Consider the following 25,202-nt stretch of genomic DNA (forward strand, 5'->3'; position numbering starts at 1 on the left):
TATATCTGACTGTAAGCAGTTCAACCACATCCCCCCCATCATCCAAGAACTCAAATGACTTCCCATCAAAGGCAGCTCCACCAACAAGAATGCTTGCATTACACATAAAGCCTTGTATCAGCACACCCTATTATATCTCTCAGACAAACTCCACAAAGCGGGTTGTGCTAGAGAAATGAGGAGCACAAATAATTTAGTGCTAGAACCGCCCTTGGTAAACAAGAACGCTACCCAGTCGCGCGCTCTCTTCGGAAATGCCCCCACTATCTGGAACTCACTCCCCAAAGATCTACGTTGTAACCCTCCTACCTTAGTTTCAAAAAAGATCTCAAGCGGCACCCTTTAAACAAATTCTGGGGTCCTTAACCCTGCCAACAATCTGGTATATTCAAAACCTGCCCATGATGGTTCTATGTTCCCGCCACTTTAGACCGGACTTACTACCCCCCTCCTCTGTTCCTTTCTTATACTTCCACCCTCCCCCTACTAGTTCTCTTATAATCACTGCCTACGCCTTCATGCTTGCACCTCTCCCATCACCCGCCTCACTTCCTCCATACCCCCACACTTTCTTTCCCTCAGCCCTGATCACCCAAGCTAGCTTAATTATTCAAGATTGCCTAAATGTATTCCTTATTTTCGTGTTCATGTAATTATGGTTCTTGACATATTCTCATTGTCATGCATCTTACCTCCTCGTAATAATGTTATACGGCAAATATTTCATCCTGAATATGCAATTATTCCTAATATCTGTTCTTTGGTACGGTGCCGTTTTATTCTGGGGTTTATTGCCATTTGGTATGGGATGGATACACTGATTGAGGGTTGCCTACCCCATGAAATGATATTTCCGATACCATTAAATGTGGTGCTGGTTTGTTGTTTTCTTCTGATGATGTCTCAATAATAAGTAAGAAACCTCGGAATTGTAAAGCTCCTATTTTCCTGTTGCTACCACCATTGAGCCTCCTGTTAATGATCTTCACAAAGAAGACAGTCACCATTTTGGCACAGTGTTTATTACTTCCTTTCCGTGAATATATATTGCATTACTCTGTTGCTTCAGTAGGTGGTGTGGTAATGACTATGCAGGTGGGATTCCATGTGGTTTTCATTTTCACATAATTTGAGTTTTGTCCACGTGTGATGTTACTTTGGGGTCATAAGAGGAGAATGACGGGGTGGAATTTAATAAAATATCTACTTGTCCATGGGACAAGGTTGCTTCATAAATCTACTTGTCATGTAACAAAATCCACTTGTCCCTATGCCGCCATGTAGTGCAGCAACAAATTAAGGCAGCAGGGTCACTATATAAGAACTCTGATAATAGCATCTCTGATTATGCCAGAGTTCGTATCGTAGTAGGGTTTGAATACTAGCATTTCCCTTATTTTGCCACCTTTCGGCAGATCCACATTCTGGGGCGGGAGATGGCAGTAAGCAATAGTTACCCATGGTGTGAATGCCATTTTGAGTCTGTGCAAGCCTACTTACATGCATGTTTTATGGGTTTTCATCAGCTTGTTTCTAATATTTTCTCATACAGAGAAAAAATGGACATTTTCTCTTAACAAGAGCAGACGTAAAACCTCTTTCAGGGTTGGGGAAAATGGTTGCTGGGAATATGAACTTGTTACCGCTCAACAGCTTTTCTCATGAACAAATCTACACTTGCAAATCTGTTTGTGCTAAAATGCAGTTCACAAATTTTTTAGGTCGAGCGTCAGCGAAAGACCTATTGTATTCGCTTTCGAGGGAATCTGAGACAGCATTCGGCCACGCGCCTCTGCTGTCTCAGATTTGACCTCGAGGGCGCGCACGGCGCCGTGCACATCCACTGCCTCCCATTCACAGCCTCTCTCAATCACACACAGCCACACTCACGCATGCGCGCACACGCACACGCACACGCACACGCACACGCACACACACACGCACACACACACACGCACACACACACACACACACACGCACACACACACGCACACGCACACGCACATATACACACGCCCAGCTAACAGACACACAGCCACACAAAAACATACACACGCACAGCTACACACTCGCGCACCCCCCCCCCCCCCCCCCCCCCCAACCCCACTTACCGCATCGGTGCAACTCCGGAGTTCAGCCGCCACCGCGGGGCTCTCCCTCGGGCATGGGAGCCCCGCGTCACCACTGCTCCTCTCCTAGCCAGCCAATCCGCGGGCGCGGGCTTCCAGCAGGAAACTGAAGTCCCGCCCCACGGCAGTTTCCCGCACGCACATGTCTTGTTTCAAATGCAGCTCTTTATTGGACTTGGCGCTGTGCTTGCACAAGAGCTGTCACGTGACGTAAAATAAGTTTTAGAAGCGGCTGTCACCTCGCAGACGAGAGGCCTCCTGCAGCAGCTGGTGAGCCCCAGACTTCAAATATAAATCATTTACCTGAAGACGCCTGTATCCTGGGTCTTTTAGAAACCCCATTTTACCTCCGTGGTCCAGGCAGTGCCTAATTTAAGGATGCTTCTCCCCTGCCCCCCCACCACCCGCTCCCGCCCTGCATTGATGCCTGAGTGAGGTGCCCCTACACGCCCTCTGCTGCCCTGAAGCTCAGCTCTCCAGTCCACGTACCGACCGTGAACTGTGTGCCAGTCACCCCAAGCCGCTACTCTAGGAGCTTTCTCGAGCTACATCCGGCTAGATTCCTGCCGAACAACCTAGCAAAGTCCGTGCGAGGATTGTATTATAGTGTATGTACCGCAGTGTTTACTTGCTGAAGATGCCAGTGAGAGCTGGGCGTGCTTTGCACCCAGGGCATTAAGTGGGACGAAGAAACGAGGGGGTGGCTTGAAAGGTAGGTGACGCTCTGAGTGCAGCTCCTGCTATTGTGATTGATGCTGGATGCTACACGGTGTGTCTGAGTCGCAGCGGCCGTCACGTGTCATTCTTATCGCTCTCTTCCGGGGATTAATGCATCTCACATGCTTTCTGCACTTTAAGTGCTGTTTAAATGCACTCTGCTTGTTAAAATGTCTTCCCTCTTTATTGTGAGTAGGGTGTAGGGTCCATAGTGCACTGCGAGGGGCTACTATTCTCCGTAGAACACCACAGTGTCTCAGTTAGGGCTGCTTGCCAATTTGGTTTCAGGTCGGCTCCAAGGGCACCCACCCCCTCACCCTCACCCACCCCCTCACCCTCACACACCCCCTCACCCTCACACACCCCCTCACCCTCACACACCCCCTCACCCTCACACACCCCCTCACACTCACACACCCCCTCACACTCACACACCCCTCACCCTCACACACCCCTACCTCACACACACCCCCTCACCCCCACACACCCCCTCACTTCCCACACCCCCTCACCCCCCACACCCCCTCACCCCCCACACCCCCTCACCCCCTAACCCTCACACACCCCCTAACCCTCACACACCCCCTAACCCTCACACACCCCCTCACCCTCACACCCCCTCACCCTCACACACCCCCTCACCCTCACACCCCCTAACACACCCCCTCACCCTTACACACCCCCTCACCCTTACACACCCCCTCACCCTTACACACCCCCTCACCCTTACACACCCCCTCACCCTTACACACCCCCTCACCCTTACACACCCCCTCACCCTTACACACCCCCTCACCCTCACACACCCCCTCACCCTCACACACCCCCTCACCCTTACACACCCCCTCACCCTCACACACCCCCTCACACCCACACACCCCCTCACCCTCACACACCCCTCACCCTCACACCCCCCTCACCCTCACACCCCCCCTCACCCTCACACCCCCCCTCACCCTCACACCCCCCTCACCCTCACACCCCCCTTCACCCTCACACACCCCTCACCCTCCCACACCCTCTCACCCACCCACACCCCCTCACCCTCACACACCCCCTCACCCTCACACACCCCCTCACCCTCACACACCCCCTCACCCTCACACACCCCCTCACCCTCACACACCCCTCTCGCCCACCCTCGCCCACCCTCGCCCACCCTCGCGCACCCTCTCACCCAGCATCACTCATTCGCCACCACAACATCAATCTGTGCAACCATTCAACAACTGGTTCAAATATGTTCTCTCAATTATTATTATTATTATTATTATTATTATTATCATTATTATTTGGGTTTTGTAAAGCGCGTAGTAACTCGTAAGCATCCCAGCGCTAAGATCAGGACAGTCAAGAGGGTGACAAAGGGAGGAGATCAAGGGAACAGGTGGGTTTTCAGGAGTTTTCTGAACCAAAGGTAGTCTGGTTCCATCCTTAGAGTGCGGGGGAGAGCATTCCACAGGCGGGCTGCGTTCACAGAAAAGCGCCGTCCGCCAGTGCGTGCCCTCTTCACTCTGACAGTGGTGATAAGGTGTTCGTGGTCAGAGCAAAGGGATCTTGTGGCTTTGTAGGGCCTAATGAATTTGTTAAGGATGGGGGGGCCTTTATCCTGCAGGAGTTTATGGGACAGGCAGAGGGCCTTAAATTTGACTCGCTCTCTCACTGGAAGCAAGTGAAGATGTTTCAGAGCTGGTTTGGCCGAGGATCTGGCCGGAGTGTTGGTAAGAATCCGGGCCGCGGCGTTCTGGATCCTTAGCAGTTTGTTGAGGGTTGCTTCGGGGGCACCCAGATAGATGGCATTACTATAGTCCAGCCTTGACAGGATGAGGCCTTGGATGAGCAATTTCTGGGAAACAGGGGGGATTAGGGGCAGAATTTTCCCAATAGATTTAGATTTAAGCTTGTTTCAAGCTTTATTACAAATGTAACAAAAAGATGTTAATATTTCACTTCTGTTCTAGGAGTTTTTTAACAATAAAAGACACTGAACATAATCTTAACAAGTTATTTACAAAAGTTTAAGCTATTGCCATTATAAATTACAATACCTTTTATTTAAGTATTAATTATGTAAAAAAAAAGCCATTGTTATTTGTAATATCAATACATGTAAGTCACGTAAATACAACACATATTGCATTACAAGTGCTATATATGTCACATTTGCGAAAGTTATAACTATTGGCATTGTAAATGACAAAGCTATTAATTTCGCTATTTTCAAAAACAAAACCTAACTAAAAAATGTGTCATTTACAATTCCAATAGCTCAAACTTTCCTAATGCGAGACCTATTGCATTGCAAATGCTTGTTCTAGTAGTATGGTTTCCTGACCTGCTTCTGTGAATTCATATTAATTCATGAAAACTGTTGATCTGCACTTATGCTAGGACATATACTTTATGACTTAAAGAATTGGGCCCCTATGTAGGTCTGGCGTTAACCAAGATCTTTTAGTTTTTATTAATATTCTCTGTTCGTGTCTGCTGGCTGGCTTCACTATTTGTGACTACATTTTGCTCGTTCACAAGGGGCATCGGAATGCAAGCTAGTTTTGTTCCATGTCAGGAACTACTATGGCAATGTGTGGTTTTTGAGACCAAAAATATTTTTGCTTTTGCCAGTGTTTGTTATAATGATGAGGGCCCGGCAGCTCCCACAAAAATAGTTTGACCACCAATGTCATACCTATTGGCTCTGCCAATGGTTTTTTTAATGTTTCCTATAATTTTGTTGATATAGGTTGCACTGATGTCCCATTATGAATATTTTTTGGAAATGCTAGCATGTATCAAAACATTTTACTAAATGATGCTTCAAAGAAATGTTAACTAAAATTACACAGTTTAGCAAAATGTTTTTTTCCTGGTTGCATTTTTTTAAATTTAATTTTGAAGGCCAAGATTCATCAGTCTTGCATTCAAGCTTTTTGCATAGATTTGCATCACATCAAAAGGCATCCAGGAAGCATTGTGTAGACCCGTATAGTTAAACTTTACAAATATTTGTACACCTTTTTATACTGCAACCACTGTCATTAGTGCAGTCTGAACTTATATTTCCTTAGAGCTTTCACTGTAATAATAAAGGCTTTCAATCAATGAACCTTAAATTCAAGTTCGAACAGCATCAATGAATATTACCGTAACTTCAGACAATAACCTTCCCTGTGATAGTGTAATCTGGCAGCCAAAGGGTTTGCGCTTCAGGGGGTTGGGCCTACTTCTCCTAAGGACGAAATAAACATGGAAATATGTAGTTCTTGACCCCAAACAATGTCCTGGACGTCGGGCTACAGGAATAACACACCCCTAAAATGGGGAACTTGACTTTTTGGCTGTCTCGTCTCTCCGGTTCTGAGTTCATGTTGCAATATATAATATTTATTTATTTATTTTCAAAGTTTTATATAGCGCGAACAAGATCTTTGCAGATATCAGAGCGCTTTACAGAAACATGGGGTAAGGGAAACAAGGGAATTTTTAAACAAACTCTTGGGTACAAAATAGTAGGTAGTAGGTGAGTAGCAAAATAGGATAGCAATCAGATAAAACAAAAAGTTAGTTAGACAATCAGATAAACCAATAATACAAAGTCGGTGAAATGTGTTTGATATATCCAAAAAAGAGTTCTAGTGAATTTAGCCATAAGGATGGCTTTTACTTTTTTCTTAAAATGTGCAGAGGAGGAGATAACCCTTGTTTCGGGAGGGAGTGCGTTCCAGATCCTGGGTGCCATTCCAGAGAAGGAGTGTTTATATGTTTTTTCCTTCCGGAATCTTCGCGGTTTCAGGAGGAGATTTTTTGTGCTTCTGGTGGACCTTGAGCCCCCTGATATAGTCAGCTTTTGAGTGTAGTAGTTGGGTGACTTGTGGTGTACAGCCACGTGAGTCATACAAGCAATTTTCAGCTGTATCCAGGCTTCAAAAGGCAGCCAGTTCAGTGATTTTAAGTCGGGGGAAATATGCGAATGTTTTTTTGATCCAGTGATAAGTCTCGCTGCAGCGTTCAAGGAGGCTCTTAGGGGTGCGGTTGTTGATAGGGGGGAGTCCGCAGAGAGCGACGATTCCGTAGGCTATGCGTGGGATGACTAGGGCTTGTACTGCAGTTTGGAAGTCCCTTTAAGTGTTGGAAATTAGCTCCCTTAGTTGCTTTGCTGATATGCTGCCGCATGTTGAGATTGGTGTCAAGTGTGATGCCTAAGGATTTCGCGGAGTCCACGATAGTGGGTTGGACATCGAGGGCAGTTAGGTGCTTGAGCTAGGTTTGGGTGGTGGAGATTTTCGCAGGAGGTGAGATCAGAATGAACTCAGTTTTCAGAGCATTTAGTTTGAGGTGATTATTGGCCAACCATGATTGGGTGTTTCTGAGCGTAGAGTTCAGAAGTTTGATGTCTTCCGGGGATTGTAGTTTGAGATAGTTGATTGTCATCGGCGTACATGTGAAAGTGTACATTAGATGCTTGTAACAAAGTGGTGAGTGGCTCCATGACTAGATTGAACAAAGTAGGGGATAGGGAAGATCCTTGTGGGACGCCTAATGTTACAGGCACAGATGGGGATGGGGATAACACGTTGTTGATCTTGAACTTTTGTGACCGGTTATGTAGAAAGGAAGTGAACCACTTAAGAACAGTCCCGGATAGACCCATTCTGGTGCTTAACAGCTCAAGTAGATTCTCATGTTTGACGGTGTCAAATGCTGAGGAGAGATCAAGTAGGATGAGGAGGCAGGTGTTGTTCTGATCTAGGATTTGGAGGGCGTCGTCAATTATGTGTGTCATAGCCGTTTCCGTACTGTCTTGCTCGGAAGCCTGACTGATGAGGGTTGAGGAGGTCAAACTGATCGATGTGTTTTGTCAGTTGGAGTTGTATGCATTTTTCCAGCAGTTTGGCCAGGGTGGGGATATTGGTGATAGGGCGGTAATTATTTAGGTCAGCAGGGTCAGCTGTAGGTTTCTCGAGTATAGGCGTGCCTTGTCCCACCTTGAGGGAGTCAGGGATGAGGCCTTGTTGGAGGGAGCGGTTAATGATTTTAGTCCAAAGTGGGAGGAGCAGGGGGATGAAGTCTTTTACAGCATTAGCAGGTAAGGGGTCTGTGAGGTGATTAGAGGGTTTCAAGGTGCCGAGCAGTTTAGTTGTTTCTTCTGAGTAGGTGTCGAAGGAAGACCAGGCCGCGTTGTTTTTAGGTTAAGTGGAAGTTATGCTGTTGGGGCTGGAGTAGCGGCTTACATCATTGAGGAGATCGCTTCTTATGTTATCCGTCTTTAGCTCAAAGAAAGCTGAGAAGTCTTCACGGGATGGTATAACACCTGTTGTGCTATTTGATTGTAGAGATTGTTCCTTGGTTTGAGTTTTGACTAGTTAAAACAGTTTTCTTGGTCGTTTTTTTGCTTGATTGAGCTGGAGGCTGAAGAAATCTGTTTTTGAGCCTTGATTTTCTTAAAGTAGGCGTTTCTCTTTTTCTTAAGAGTTTAAAGGTGCACCATGTTACTATTAAGTGGAGTCAATCGGGGGTTTAACCACTCTAAATAGTTCCTTTGGGGAGGTTCAAAGCCTGGATGATTTTTTTTCCTCATAGAATTTGGCCTGGGCTTTCTTTATTTCGTTGTGATAGAATCTGAATGAAGCTTTATATTTTAATGCAAGTGCCGGGTCAAATTCCTTTCTCTAGTTTCTTTCTAATTTCTTGCAAAGTTTTTTTTATTGCAAAGAGTTGGTCGTTGGACCAAGGGGCTTGTTTTGTATGTGTTTTAGAGCTGGAGTTTGTTTTTGGAATGCATGCTTGCATCTAGTGAATGGGTGATTCAATTTTCCCATTGCTCATAATCCTATTCAAGATTACCTACAAATTTAGGAGTTGTATCCTTCAGGGCGGTTTCCCAAGTCCTAGTATCTAGCTTCGAGCATCTTCCTATGGCAGTCATCTAGGTCCTTCCCTAGAGCCGTTGGGCAGGTTTGGGAACTTTAAAGAGAATAAGACCATGATCGGACTAGGGGACCGTGATTATTCTAGAAAGAGTAACCAGAGGGTCAATGGAAAATTGAGGTCCAAAGTATGCCCTTTCTCATGTGTGGGGGTTGATAAGAGTTGGGTTAGTTGTAATGCCCCAAGATCTGCTTTTTGACGGGCAGTTTCCTGTATGTAGATGTGGAGGTTAAAGTCTCCGAAAATAGTCATGTGGGTTTTCTGTAGAACTAGGCTGGCCAGTATGTTTGGGATTGCCTTCAATAATTTGGAGCTAGTACCCGGAGGTCTGTAGATAAGGATGTCTGAGAATGTGTGGGTGGGGGAGAGTGATCTGGAACTGAAGGCTTTAACATTCTAGAAGGGAGATGGAGGAAGTAACACATCTAAAATCAGATTTTAGAATGACTGCAATTCCACCCCCAACTTTTCCAACCCAATCTAATCTGTGGATCTGGTAGCCCACGGGGAGGGTGAGGTGGGTATCAGGATCTGAGCTTTTGTTAAGCTGCGTTTCTGTGACCCAACTTCCAGCAGGGTTCTAATGTCAGTGGCATGCCTGGACATAGAGCGCGCATTGATCATTCCCAGATTCCATGTTGCTACATGTAGCTCCTCAGTACTGAGGTGAGGGTCCTTATTCCAATGCAGTTCGAAGCTGCATTGACTGCAGACTCCTTTGCTATTGGTCTGAAGTTCATTATTTAACCTCCGCAATGACGTACATAGAGATAGTAGTGGGGGTCTCAATGCTAGTAGCTGATTTGTGGTGTACTTGAACTGACCTGTGCTGGAAGGAGCAGGGGTCCTGGGCCCGGTCGGGCGCATACGGCCTTGCCATTGGTGTGCCTGCGGCACGCCCGGTGAACGCCCAGCCCACAGCCACCATTAAATGGGAAAACGAAGTTGCCAACTAGAACATCAACCAGCCGCCTTCGCCCTAACTCTATGGTTAGAGGAGGCCAAAAGCGTTACTCTATGGTCAGCAGATTCAAATGCAGTTTTATACAGTTCAGTTCTAGCAATCCTTTCAAGTGGTGCATTCAAACATATAAAGCATAAAAATGATTTAGGAAAAGTTTGAAACAAGTTATTGCACATGAGGCAGAGGATAGAACAGCACTCTCACCCTTACATCCTTTGTGTTGATCTCTTCCATACAAAAGAAAGAGCATATTTGAAAATCTGAAAACTAAAAATAGTATCTGTAGTTAAAAATTAGGCACATCAAAAAAACTTAAATATTTATCGCAGAAAGATATTAAAATCAGTTTAATACAAGACAGTTAAAAATAAAAGGTGCAGTAGCTCAATGTTTAGAAACATGCTGAATACTTCCAGCTCTTCTAGAAATACGAAAGCAGAGCAAAAAATGAACATGTTGCCCTAAATATATCCTCTCTGGTTGTCACTGTGAGGTAAGAAAACCGAGCAGAAGAATGAAAAGCAACCTTTCCTTTTTCTTAAAAAATCTGCTTTAATTGTGCCCCATGACCTGATCTGCCTTACCCCTTGGCTGCTGGCAGCAGGCACTATGAGACCTAAACTTAAATAAGTTATTACAGTAGAGTTCTGATGTCATTTCTTTATAAAAGGAGACTGTGTCACAAGTCACTGATTATATAGAAGTTAGAGACCTGTATTTAATATAGGGATTGCAGAGTTCCATGTATTTATAATATGTAATATATTCTATGTAATATTGTATCACTATTCTACTTTATCATAATGTATGTAAAAATGAAAGCAGTGAACTATGGGTAGGTCCCAAGTTTAGGTGTAGAGCAGCTCATACATAGTGTACCCTACAATACCACGGACACTCTGAATCTGTACCACGGACACTCTGAATCTGGTCACCTCAAATGTCTGTTTTTCTAGTAAAGTTTTTAAGCATATGATTAGCACAGCGCTATCCACGTCGAGCTGTAAAATGACAAAAGCATTTTACTACTCCAGGCACAGTATTGGTAAACTACAATCCAAGCCAACCTGGAATGCATAAAAGCAACCACTGACATACATATATTTTTTTCCCTAGTTTAAACGTTTAATGTAACCAGCTGTTGAAACGATTTTTTTTAGAATGTATTGGTGTTTGATTTTCAATCCCTACTTTAATTTTTTATTTTAAACAGACCTGTTATGAGTCCTTTTGAGCCTGTTAAAGTGCTCCTCAAGAAAATCAACCAGCCCCATAGTTACAATGCGATCCAGCAATTTTTGGAGGTATGTTGGACTTCCCTCCATCTTTATCTCCGGATAAAACATGAGTGATTTTGACGGCACAATTTCCTAGCCCAGTGCCTCCAAAAGGGAGCCCTTGACGTGTACTGTTCTTTCTCTGGAACCTCCAATGCATTTGTGTCAGAAAATTATGTGCCTGATGCAACTATGCATGGTGGTGTGCATTTGCAGCCAAAAATACTTACATTTATAAAATTGAAAACAAAGTTCCATTGATTTCTCGGCAAGGTCTGGCTGACTGCTGCGAGTGTGTGTAGATCTGTGTGCTGCAGACATGTTCTGTGCTGTGGCCAATCCTTATGCAGTAAAATGAACTCACTGCGCTGCCGGCTATACTTCGTTACTGATCAGCAGATGCCAGAGTGCTGCTGGTAACAAGTGCTCTTCAGCGTGTCAGGTGGTGTGTTCATGGCTGTGGTGCTGCTGCTAGCAACAATTGGCGCACAATACTTGAATACGCTGCTACATGCATCTGCTCAAAGGGGCGGGAGAGGCTTCGGTTGTGACCCTTAACTGACGGCGCCCCTTTCTCCAGTTGCTGTGCAATGGAGCTCACTTCCAAATCGGTTGGCAAAGTGCTAGAGAGAGACCCTTACAATGGTATGGCTGCCATTAGTCTTAATGGACGCAAACACGGCTCCTTGGAGTTGGATAGTAAAATATAAAAATAAAAAACTTGGCCTGGATTTGGCTGACAGACTTTTGGCATTGCTAACGCTTGTTATGTTCCATTATTGCTTTTGCAAAACTTTGTTTGTCGACTTGTGGAAGAAAGGAATTCTACTTCAAGAAAGACTTTAATCAGGTGTTTTTTTTTTATCCGGGTAAACCCCATTCAGAGGGGAAAAATAGTAGCATTGGTTCGACTGACATTTCGTCAGAACCCATTCAATTTTGAAGTAACGGTTCTAAACTACTGAAAATGAAGACGGCAGCCCCTATCCTCGGGTTAGTTTGGTTTGTGCCTTTCAGAAACTGAAGAAGCGGTCTACGCCCTCATGGAGTGGTCTGACCAAGTGCCTGCTCCCAGTCGCATCCGATGACGCTGGTACATTTGGGGTCAGCTAGCACCTTTTATCTGAATGGGCCCACAGGTTATCGTGCATGTGTACACGTTCAGCCCCGGGCTGCTCACAGGATTGGTGGATAACTTATCTTCGTTGTTAGTTTGTCGTCTGGTCAAACAAGGGCATTAGTGCTGCAAAAATTGGGCCCAGAGCTTCACGCTTTCTGTCTGCTGCCCACTTAATTTCTGCCCCGGTGCATTATTGTAAACCATGCAAACAAATGCTTCTCTGGACATTAATAGTCTTACCCCTGGCGTTCCTTATATCTACAAAGTATTCAGAAAAATGCCAACTTCATATGCCGATGATTCTATTCAGAGTTACTGAACAATGGGCGAACCCAAACATCCACTGAACCTGGGTCATATGCGGTACAAAATGAGGTGGTCACAGTGGAAATATATTCAACACTAAACCCAACCTCACCTTAAATAATTCAATGTTTCCAATTTATTTATATTGCAACATGTTTACATTCATATTCAGTTTTTGCACAAATATCTACGTAGTTATAATAAGGTGCTCCAAAGGGGAAGAAAGTAGTGCTCAAAGATGTGCGCTAGTGAGGGTTGTCAGAAAAGGAAAGACAATGTGCAGTATTTACATCAACTACTGATTTAGCCAGACACTTTAAAGGCTAAATATGCATAAAAGAACATAGCATTCTGATGACACAGTAAATCAATTGTTATCTGTACGTGAAAACAAATGAGATCATTGACGTTTCAACCCCAATAGTGTGTACAGGGAATTTAGATCCTTAAGAGTAGGACCTTCGTCAGGACATGTGGACACACCTAGGTATGGTTTAAAAATATATTGGCCTTATTGTTTCAGGTGATGGAAAACATAAGTATAATTAATTGGTCAAAAGAATGCAATGCATGTTACCCCTAGTGCCACCTAGAAAAATCTGGTGGGAAAGCCTGAGAATGTGGGCCTATAGGCTCCTGTGTCATGGAGGTGAGCACTTGCATTGGAGTTGTGGCTTTATACGTGCTGTAAATAAATATTGAAAATGTATCGGCAACTGTATAATCTTGGACGTAAAAAATGTAAATTAACGTCCCAAGCGACCTGAAAGTGTTAAACTTACTCTGTATATATTCTTGATCACGGATGAAGGAAAAGAGGCATAATTACTCAAAAGCGTCAGAACGGAATAAATCCTGAAACGATCTAGTGAGGAGACCCAGGTAAAGGTAGTTAGTCTCAAGCATTTCCTCGGAGTATAGACACAGAGCTTAATCAAGGACAAAGACAGGTGCTGAGCAAGATACCTACCTCCTCGCTCTGTCGAAGTCCCCGCATCTCTGGCGAGTGGGGCTGTTTCGTTGTCTGATTAAATGAGACTGCAGAGAGGTCAACATGCACGCGCCGGAGCAGCATGTTGCCCAATCCGCCGCTGAATGCTGACATTGCCAGCCCGATGGAGCGGATGTCAGCGTGAGGGATGACGTTTTGCCCAAGGGATATCTAAAGAATGTATCCTTTTGCACTCCCGAACATTGAGGACTGAGTTAATGTCCCAATGAGACCTTTTCGAGGACCACCCACTTAAAACTCCCTGGTGAATGACTCAGTGTCTGAAAATACACCGCTAACGGTGCCACATCTGACCCTGCTACAATGTTATAAGATGCAGACCTTTACTTTCTGGCGTGTTTGTCCTATATACATCTGATTGCATGGGCAAATGATAGCGTAAATTATGTCAGTAGTGTGTTGTTTGTAACTCAGTTGCCTTTTTTCGATGGTTAGACTGCATGCTTTGAACCAGCCCCATTTGTAGTGACCCACAATCAGGTAGGTGCCATAAAGTTTGAATGGAAGGTTGTGGCGGAGGCTCAAGGAGTAAGCGGATCACATGGTCATGTACTATTTGGCCCTTTTTAAATGAATGCATAGGGTGATCAACCAATTCCAGATCGTCCGAGATAAGTTTTCAGTTGTTATTCACAATCCTTCTGATTTCATTGCTGCGAGTACAGTAGGTGGTAACACATATTCTGTTTACGGCATCTTTGGTGCGTGACTTTGGTGTTAGGAGAGTCTCTCTTGGGTTGAGCTATAGGTCAACCCAACCATTGGTCTCATGCTGGCCGCAGCCTTGAAGCTCCGCGAGCCCCTCTCTCTTAGGAAGCACGTACCCTGCAGATTGCTTCATTTGGACCAGGAAGTGACTAACGGAATTTCTTGCCCTTGCAGCAGAATTAAAACAAAAACTGTGTGCTTTTGCACTTAAAATGGCTGTTTAATGGCCTGGTTTTGGTTTGGACGCGAAGATAGGGTGATTTGCACAGGATTACGCAGTGTGGAAGCCAAGTTTGTGACGCGTGTCATTCGATTAAAGTTGCCAACCACTTGTGGACATCTATTTCAATGAGCCTCGATGGTCTATAGAAATCGGAGCATCCCTGATTAGTCATTCCCGCCCTTAGGCTCCAAAAGCCTGAACTGAACACATCATGTTTGCTTGACATGTGCCTGGATGTGACCGGCTAACCCGCCCTTCGATAGTGCAGCGAGGATCCGCTTAAAAGTGAGTCAAACACTTTGTGTCTGCATTTGTAGTTTATATAATGCTCTAATGCATCAACAAAGGCGTCCAAATTATACCCAGGATAGTGGAATCTACTCAATTGTCTTGATGGCCAAGTGATAAAAATGTTAAAATAATTGACGCTCTACGGTTAACTTGAAAATGTCCCCCTGAACCTACATTGACATTCATGAATTAAACAAGATACCTCGTAGGTTTCTTGATTGAAAATCTTTACAGTAAGGCAGCCAAAGACCCTTAACTCTGCATTGGTAAGATGTTTTTTTTTGTTTTAACCAGTGAGCTGCATCTGACAACTCAGTCAGCTTCTTTAAAAGTATTAACTCTGTTCAAATTAGTTTTTAAAACTGTATATTATATAACTTTTAAATCAATTACTTTATTTAGGTGATAAACTCTGTAAGATGTTTTTATCTATTTGAAAGATCTCCCCAGTACACAGTTGCTTAGTACATCATGGTGAGAATGTTGCAGTTACACAAAAAGTTGTAGTCTAGGATTATAGTCTCATTCGGACCAGAGTGTCTCAAGACTTGATGAGCTGAAGAATATGGAGTGTTCTGCATTCTACAAAGAAGATAGTTAACAAGCGATGGTCATACTTTCGACCTATGCCCTTATAAAATAGTTGACAACCATCCAAGAGCGTGTCTGTCCGATATTGACCACCTCATATCTAAGTTAGGTTGTGACGAACTAACTTAGATAGAAATTTGTAGGACTCTGCTATTGTCCACGCTCTACTTCATGTGGAATTTCAGAAAGCCTACGTTTACCCTAGAGCCCTGTGGTCTAAATCTTACGATTCCCACCTTAAAAAAAAGCTTGTGGAAGAAAGAAGGGTGTATTGAAGGAATTTAATTTATATCCAAGACTTTTTTGTGGATTTAACTAAATATATCAGAGATGGAATTACTCTGTGCTAATCCTCTGAGAATTCTAGACCGAAGCTCGGACACGAAGCCTATATGATCAGTCTTAGCGAAGAAAATCTCTTTTGACTGGCTAATTTGTTTGTCACATATCACTGTTCTGTACATGCAATGATCTAGTTCTAAATGGGATCCAAGGCATTCAAATGTGATTATCGAAAATAGTTTTCGCCTTCGATGGGGCACACAGTCAGCACTAGCAGATATCCCTGAGAGTGTCCTAATCAAAGTGAGTAGGGCACGACTAATGATGGTGAGTGAGCAGTTGTCTGTTTTGATAATAAGCTCTTGCTGGAAAAGTTAACTATAGTCATGAGATCGGAAGGCTCGATGAACTAGGTTGACGTCACTTGCATAAGAGTGTTCCGCTGGCGTCTGTGTGAGGCATACCGTACTACTATAACCTGTGGAGTGCGTCGGTTGTCATCACTTTCGCCCCATCCGCATATGCTTATAACCCTTTCACAAGCTTTTGCTACCTTGGGGTTTCACAATTATGCTAATGATAAATAGAAAGTATTCTTTTAGTTATTAGGTGCATATGAAAAGATTCATTGTCACAAAATAGTTAATTTGTGCTTTGAAGTCTTGAATGCTTGCGAGCTTCCCCACGTGTAATGGCAATAAAAAACAAGCTTGTGTTTGCATGCTCAAAAAGGTTTCAAAGCTGGTTCTTCCATTTAAATGATTCACAGTCAAAACCTATTCAACTCTCACTTTGCGGAAGTTTAAGACCTTGGGTGTTACAATGCACACTCGGTTGTCTATGAAACATCAAATTAGTGTACCATCCCTTGTATTTGTTACTTGAAGCTGCCGTGCACGTTTTAACCCACGGTACAGGACAAAAAGGATGGATACACTCTGGTAAAGTAATTGTTGGATCTACGATGGATTGCTGCAATGGCATGTATGTTGGCTGCCTAAGAAGCAGCCTTTGTTACTCAAGAATGCTGAAGCAGGAATAGTACATACGTTGCTTAGACATTGCCATATCATTTCCTAGAAGTCACTCCAAGGATAATGTTCAAGACCGTCCACTTCTTTGACCTATAAAGCCTTTCGACCAAGGCACCTTCCTACATTAAGAGAGATTTTTTTCTGTTATATGCCAAAGAGGGCTTAAAGCAGAGGTGCTTGTACCCAAAAAATCAAGGGTATTTACAGAAGTTGAGAATCTTTCTCTTACAAAGGTTACCACATTTTGAAATTAATTGCCACTGCAGATCTGACTTCAAGATCTTCTTCATAAAAAACATTACTTTTCCCCCAATGCCGAATATCCATCTCAGGCTTTAGATGTTTGGTAAATTAGTATAAAGTTCCACAGGGCTTTTGGCAACCTCTTTATCTTCAACAGAATTATTATTTTGACTTGAAAGCATTCAATGGCCAGACGGCACATGCTGCCAAGAAACCCATCCAGGATTGTGCGCATGAATGCTTGTCACTCATCTGTGAGGGATTTGCTTTCGAGCCAAATATAGATGTCCGGATTTACAGCAAGTGCTTCACTTAGAAATTCATCTTTGAAGACTGCACAGAAATGATTACAGACTCACAGGGTTGGAGTGCAAGGAAAAAGTTAACTCCTCCAAAAGAATCTTCTCTAATTTGCTCTTCAACTGAGGGAGACTATTTCTTCATAGGGCATCCTGAAGAAAGTTACTCATCACCCCCATTAACTGACGAGCATTTTCACACTCTGGGTACACTGGGCTCCAACACATAGCTCTCTTCGACAAGTAGAAGGCACCGGGGTCTTGTACAAATACGTTAGACTGTCTTCTCGATTTCACCATAGATATAATTGTATGGCGTTTTGTCAGTTGTGCAGCAAACTTTGCCATCGTCATGCATGTGCTTCAAACCATGCTGTTCGTATAACACTTGAACAGCACACAGAATGTAAACAGCTTCTTCTAGTTCTCCAGCCTTGGAGATCTAAATTCAGACTTCATCAAAAGCTGCAAAATCATTTAAAATGAAAAATGACTGCCAAACAAGATACTCTTTTTGTCCAATGCATCAAAGGTGGCTAGTGCTTTTATGCCCCTTGGTAGTTAGGAGTGCATCCAGTGGGAATCTAGGCATATGTTTGCTGAACATATCACTGAAAGATGCAATATTTTGAACACATTTTAAGGCCAAGAAGAGGGTGTGGCAGCGTTGCTTAGAGCTATTGCAATGATACTTTCATGTAAATTATACAAAAACGTGATGGATTGAATGCTTGGATTAATATAGGTCACTGCTAATTACTCGGGCGGCATCCCAATCCATCATTATTTTGCAGACCATGCAACCTCAGTTTGGACCCAGCCAGTGTCTTGACCTTGCTCCAATGAGAATAGTCCATCCTGAATATGCCAGGCCCTCTCTGAATCGGAACACACGCAACCTAGGGCAAGTTTTGCCCTAGTTAGAGCTCATTATTCTTGCATGAGTTTGTTCCAGTGTTACTAGGGCAAACCAGTCCTGGGTTGCTTGCGTTCTGGTTCAGACGTCTCAAATGACAGATGGGGCTGAGCATTATGTAAATTGCTATACTTTGAAGGCAACTCCTTCCACCAATGTTTGGACCACAGCAAATTAAGACATCCACTAGGGTAGTCGGAAGCAGGAGATGCAGACTTTGCTGCAAACTCCAGTAGAGTAACCTTTCTTCAAGAGATCCGCTAACAAATGAGATGTTCAAAACACTAACCCTTCGCTTGATCTTCTTTTATTACTATTAAGCGGCTTGATTATGCACATTAGATCTTCAGGGTGTGTTCCTGTTCCAGTAGCACAAAGTAACTACATTCTGGATTTTTTGCTTTTCAGTTTTAAGTCTACCCGTGACGTCTCTAATTGCAGGGTGGTAGTGTCAGCTCACCTCAGTGGGAACACAATTTTCATCTATCTTTACTTAGATAACTGCCACATAAAATGTATGAACTAGTAAAATGTTTCTCCTTTAACAGCTCACCAGGATTACAAAAGACCGCATCAGCGATGCAAACCTAGGTCTCCAGCTCAATCTCAATGAAGCAATCTTGGTTACAGTACAGAAAATCCAGTATTTTGGAACCCGGAAAATGCTTACAGCCAGAGGACTGTTTTTATTTCTAAAATGAAATGGCTTTCTCCAAGTCAAACACCTGCCACCAGCATGTCCGGTATTGGAACTGCTGAGGCTCACGTTTTGTCCTGCACATATATTATTTTCCACTCTACTACATCTTAACACAAGGTCACTGCAAAAGTACCTCATGGACCTATGGTGCCATCATACAGTAAACTGAAATGTCAAGCTTACCATGTCCTCCGTTCTCTTCATTGGTAGTAGTGAGCCAGGAGCAAGTGGAATGGTATTCTTTTTCAAAAGAAATTCTCATCAGGCAGACAACTGCTATGGAGTCGTCCACCCCCCCCCCCCTTTTTTTTGTTGCAAGAACCATACACTATTTTCTACCTGAGTAAGGGGGCTTTAAGGTCATGTTTTCTTTTCTCTCCGATTAGTTTTCAATGTCCAAGCGAACCACATTAGTTTCCTATGTGGAAATGAAGGACGTTTAGCTTCAAGGTGGCTGTAACTGCTTCAAGGGTTGTAATTGTTAATGGGGTGGGCCAAGTTTTTTGTAGTTTAGATGCTGATGGCTGGCTATTCAACTTGGTAAATACATTTGGAGAACAAGTACTAACAATTCCAATAGTTCTGGCTTTAAAGGAATGCTATATGGTAATGTAAAGCATTACAGGTAAATAGCATGGGGATGAATATGTATTTGTGGGGAAGCAAACACGTGTAGAATAACATTAGTGAAGGATAAGAGGTCAGGTAACTGTGCACTTTCAAGCCAGACTAAGAATCTATGTAGGTTAATGCGTGCACTCCTCCCAACTGTGCTGCTTATCTAGTTATCTAAGACACTTTAATAACATTCCAGTGTCATGTGTGTGCCCTGAATGTAGGCAGATAGATAATAAAAATAACAGCTTTTTGTGGCAGCGCTCCACTTCTGCCCAGTCAAAACATGTACTCCCGGCTCTCAACATGTGGACTGAGCCAAAACCCCTTTCTAGTTATGCTCACATAATTGTCTGGCAACTGCTGCACTGTCAAAGCAGACCATGAAAAGGAGCTTGTAGCAGTCTGATAAAATAGAATGGAAATGATGGCTACACACTTTGATTTCATTTTGGAGCAAGCAAATAGTCTTTTTCCTCTCAAATCTGGAATTGTCAAAACCCAAATGTGAATTTTAGTTTGATAAGTTCTGCTGACGAACGTGAATGGTAAAGAGCTAAAAAAGAGCAGGAAATCAATGAATGTTATGTTACACAGATTTGTACGGCAAAAATATCACCCGATAGTGTATCCTGGGATCTAATGGGGTCACTGGTGGTCCCAGAGTGTACACGGTCACCATAATAAGGAAAACTGGTGTGGTCAAAAGGAAAACATTCTGTAATAAGATGTGTGGTCGAAGTGAGGAATGTGTGCGATTTAAATGGCATAGTTCAAAAGTAACATTCACTTACAAAGTGCAAGAACTGGTGATGAAACCAGTGAACCTGGTCCACCAAGTATGTTGTGGAAAGAGTACGATTGTCGTAACAAGAGTCTCCCACATGTGGTCATGGATTATTGTCAAACGGTAGTTATGGTCAGGGGCAACTCAATCTAATCACTTGGTTAAAAAAGTGAGTTTTGTGTACAGGGGCACAAATAAATCTCAGAATCAAATTAGGATAGAACCCTGTGACTAAGAGAATGTATTTCATTTTGAGGTATTTGGCAAAGTGTTCCACCATGCATGCGGTGTACCTGCATGCAATTGGCATAGGAAGAACAGACAAATAGAAGATCATAGTGAACGTTGTATCAATTCAGCAGTGTGTGGCTATTCAAAGTTAAAGTAGCTAGAGGTTGCAGTACATGCTTCTGAAGTAGGCACATCATCCAGCACAAAAATTTTACAGTGATATTCTTGCATTATTGTCCATTCAGAAACATTAATGTGAACGAGAAGAGAAATGAGCCACAGAGGCTTTCATTAATTACCAATCACCATCTAAAGATAACCATTTGTGCTTCTGCACAGTTTCCAGCTGATGAGTGGCACAATATTCTGTGCTTAATACCGTTCATCCACCATTTTGGATGTTTTGTAATGTATACGAGCCATATGTGCCATGCATGGTCAAGTTACTATTTAACCAACAAACTGTATTCCACTTGGGGAGATGCATAGAATCTGCCCTGAACACCGTTTGGGATGACCTGAAAACATCTGTGGATGACTCTATGCAAATCTCTGTGTTGCTGCTCTTCTGCTCGACTGTCAGACGTTTTCAACATTATTCACTACTGCACTTAACTACTTCTCCCTCCTAGTAGGACTAACACTCATAAAGCGAAGAATCCTTGACTGGCTCTCCTTCCTTCTCAACAGATGGAGAATGAATGTGCTTCTTTCATTCATGTTCCTTTCATGATCAAGACAAATGTACCTCAATATTCAACCATTGCTCCACTCCTCTTTTTCTACTTGAGCCACCCTACAAGACCATTTTCAGTCTTTCAACCTGATGTGCTGCAGCTATACAGACACAAATTGTTTGAAACTGGACAGTGCAAATGCTCTTCATTGCTCAGGATCTGACCATTATCATGAGCCTTTGACCAATAGATATGAATTAATCTCCTGAATTTCATTTCTCCCAAAACTGAGATCATCACTTGTGGAAAATTGAACAACTACAATAATTTTTACAGCCTTGCCCCCAACAACTTAGAGTACCACGCCAGCTGTCAACAGAAGTGAGGAGCTTAGAAGTGACCATGGACTTAAGATGTTCCCTGGCTTCCAAGTCACAAGACACACATTTTGACGCACATTTTAAACCCAAACACCATTCCCTCACCTAGGAATTTCACAGATTACCCAGACAACCAGCTCCCTCATTCTATAGGTTATTGGCTGTGCGAACATTCTCTCATAGTTTCTTTCGTACTCACAGAGAATTCATAATGCTGCGGCAAGACAACTTGTACACTCCAAGCTCCAAAGGTATACATAGAACAGTCTGGTCTGGCATGATACAGTAATTGATTATCCATTCTTAAAAGTAATTCATGGAGGTGGGTACTTCTTTGTGTGTGCAAGTGGTTACGTTTATCTATTCACCTCTGCCAAGGATAAGAACCATCACCTGACATTCAGGAACTATGAAGGCCTGGCTTGGGAAAGCAACGGCTACAGGAACTAGGATTGAACCAACAAGTTAATTCTTCTAAGAAGGCTGGTTAACAATTGTGCCTTTTACTGCACTGGCTAGCCACTGCAGCAATTGTGTTATGGCTGCACTGTAACCAGTAAGTCTCCACCAAATAGAAGCTGGTAGACAGTAAACTTTTCAGCTCTAGACACCATCTGTCGACGGAATCCAGGCAGCCCACTAGCACTCAGAAATTTGCCTGTGCATGCAGCATTGATTTTTACTGGAAGGTATTCTAAGTTGTCTGCCTTTGAAGGGACCTGCAGATTCTGTCAGAGAAGAGAAAGTTGCAGTTTACTGTAGTACTTTTACTACATTTAATCTATGGCCCACTTGAAGTGAAATATTAAACTACTTACTGGACCGGTTCACTTAATTGACCATTTCTAGTCCGAACTGCCCATGTTCTTTTGTGGACAGAACTGAGCATGTGAAGTTCGGACTAGGAATGAGTGAGAGATGCTTATATAGCATATAGCTACTTAAAGAGTGTCCTGACGCTAGGGGACACGCAGTGGGCTAGGGGCACGTTAATACAAGAATCCCAGTGGGTTCTGTTCATGTAAGCAGTTCAGGAGTTACTTCATATCAGTTAATTCATTACCATCCTGATGTTTTGCTAAGGCCTCCAGCTGAAGGACTACTCCATTCGACACCTCAATAGCTCGAAGTCTAATAATTTGCTGTACAAAAATAACATGACTAAGATGTATGGTTCAATCCCCTAATCCTTTGTGTCCTTTGTCACTATCTGGCAGTAAGTAATAATTGATTGATGTATGGATTTGGAGACTTGTAAGGTCAAAGGCGAGCAAGTCTGCTGTAGCCCTGTTATTTTCCCAACATAGGATAATGTATTGGCCACCGTTTGTTTGTTTATATATATTTAAAACTTTTTTGCTGTCTAAATACTTGTCAACACCCATAGTTGATGGACAGAATGCAGAACAATGTCATACATTCACCCCAGTACAGAGATCTGGGCCTAAATCCATCGTTTTTTTGCCCTCCACACCACCCCAGTTCAGACTTGGCCATATGCAAATCAGTCTGACCCTGTGCCTCATGGAAACAGTTCAGCCCGAACTGCCAAACATGCCTTCCCTGGACCAGAAACAAGCTTCCGAGGACTGGTTTCTGGCATTCCAGCCGTCTTCAGCCTGGCTTGCTTGAATCCAGTGGTGTGGAGTGCAAGGGACTCACGTCTGAGCATACCCATCCCTCTCGGGGTGACAAATGCAATAACCACAGTTGATGGACAGAGTGCAGAACAATGTCATACATTCACCCCAGACATTGTTCTGCATTCTGTCCATCAACTGTGGTTTTTGCACTTGTGTAAATACTTGTCGTCGTATCTCATACCCAGAAGGAGCAAGAAACGTCTGTATTTTTCCTTGTGGAGTACCATATTTTTACGTTCCTATATTTGTTTCCTATAACTACAGTTCCATTCTTTTGTTGTAACTCTGACTGGGCATTAAGCCTTCCATATCAGAGTTCTAACCTACTGCCACTTCCTGCAGTAGGCCTTGGCTCTCCACAGGTATATCTAGGGCTGAGCAGTTAAGTACTTTTTCTGTCCGATAGAAACCCACTAGTATGACCGGCCTCCACACGCTAGTGGTAAATAGTAGTACTCACTATGTATATTTCCAAGTAACACCTGCTGCCACAGAACCTGGAGATAAGGCCTACTACTCTGTCAGAAGACATAATATTTAAATTGTAGAGTGCCCCAACTATTCCGTATGGTGATAAATTTACGTTGTGCGATACACGTCTAGACAGATGGCCAATGGCCTTCTTATTAGTATTAAGATGCTCTAGATTGAAGTCCAGGACATATTTATATGTTGTTTTAAAGGACCTGTGTTTTACCCTTGACTCCACTAGATGTTCAAACCCTCTTTGAATTTTCAGAGCTTTTCGTGGGGATCTTTGCTTTACCATTTGTGTGTAGCGGCAGGCACCTTAATTATTAACAAGACTTTTTGCATACAAATCTTCATTTACCAACCAAATTCAGTAAAATATTCTACTCTTTAAAATTTACCATCTAAACTATGCAAGTCTTCTTTCGTTTTCACTTCTTTTCTGAATCACCAGGTATTTATAAATTATTATTATACCCTCTGGTAGATAACCCCACAAATTGCAGAGACATTTGTCTTAATTACTGCATTGCTTCCAGGTGCATTTGTTGCATTATTATTTGTATTGCACGGGTACGAATGTAATATTTCATGTTTACTGCCATACATTAGTTTTCAAAATGGATTTGATGCTTGCGGTGGGGAGGGGAAGAACTTTTATAGGATCTGAATTTCTTATATGGGAAATTAATAATGTCAAAAGAAAATGCTTTACTTTGATTTGTTCAACGCAATCAGACTACTCCAGATGTTCCACTGTATACATTGCTGCATGGTGTGGCTGGGGTACTACTCATTGGCGTCATAGAGTGATGTGAGGACAAGGACCATCATTAAATCTGCAGTGAGAAAATCCTTCTCAGCTTGCAAATGCCACAAGGATCTACTAGTGCTATGAAGGCAGCCGAATAGCATTTCATAATAGCACTAGAACTGACATAAGTTGCCTTTGCTATTGCTCTAGCTGCCCCTTTGCTCTATTAGAAGCTTGTCTGTGAGCAGACTGTGCTAGTGAGTGCAGCAGCAAACTTGTTGCAGTGGCACCTTTTCCCGTGAATAATTTCATTTGTTAAAATTTAAAATCTGTTACCTGCTAAAATATGTTTGCAGCATCAATATTTTCGATTTATGGTTACCTAATATTTTACCTGAAGAAAGTGCTTTTGAGAATCACATCTTTATTACTCCTTTTGAGCTGGCTAGTTTCCTTGAACTTTCTTATGTGTCTGTAATTCTCAACTGGATAATTATATTTTTATTTCTATCGACAGACTTTGTTTGATAATCAGAACAATGCTGCAAAAAAGGAGGAGGAGGAAGAAGCCAAAAGTAAAACTGACACCAACAAGAACAAAAATGACTCCAAGAAGATGTCTGTTGAGAGAGTTTACCAGAAAAAGACGCAGCTCGAGCATATCCTACTCCGTCCAGACACATACATCGGGTCAGTGGAACATTTAACCCAGGTACGTTCCTTGTGCTTATGTAAGCTTTATTGGTTTTTCTCCTGTCTTTTCATGCTTGTCAAAGTGTTATGGACAGAAGAAGACACGACTTTTAGTACATCAGTTGTATGAACTGGGCAAGGCTGAGCAAAGCCTCGAGATTGAGGCATGAGGTGACTGCCAGCACTCTTAAGACACTGCATCAACAAACAG

The 25,202-nt window shown here is 43.1% G+C and overlaps 1 protein-coding gene across 4 annotated transcripts in view; it reads left to right on the plus strand.

Annotated features, from left to right (window-relative positions):
• TOP2B (DNA topoisomerase II beta) overlaps positions 1-25,202 on the plus strand; it is a 683,650-nt gene that overhangs the window by 97,818 nt on the left and 560,630 nt on the right. For all 4 annotated transcript variants that reach the window (XM_086942134.1, XM_086942133.1, XM_086942135.1 and 1 more), the window contains exon 2: positions 24,816-25,010. In XM_086942134.1, coding sequence (XP_086798260.1) covers positions 24,816-25,010 — 195 coding nt within the window. The remainder of the gene's footprint in view (positions 1-24,815; positions 25,011-25,202) is intronic.

The sequence above is a fragment of the Lissotriton vulgaris genome, chromosome 10 (genome assembly GCF_964263255.1).
Source record: "Lissotriton vulgaris chromosome 10, aLisVul1.2, whole genome shotgun sequence".
In the NCBI taxonomy this organism is placed as follows: domain Eukaryota; kingdom Metazoa; phylum Chordata; class Amphibia; order Caudata; family Salamandridae; genus Lissotriton; species Lissotriton vulgaris.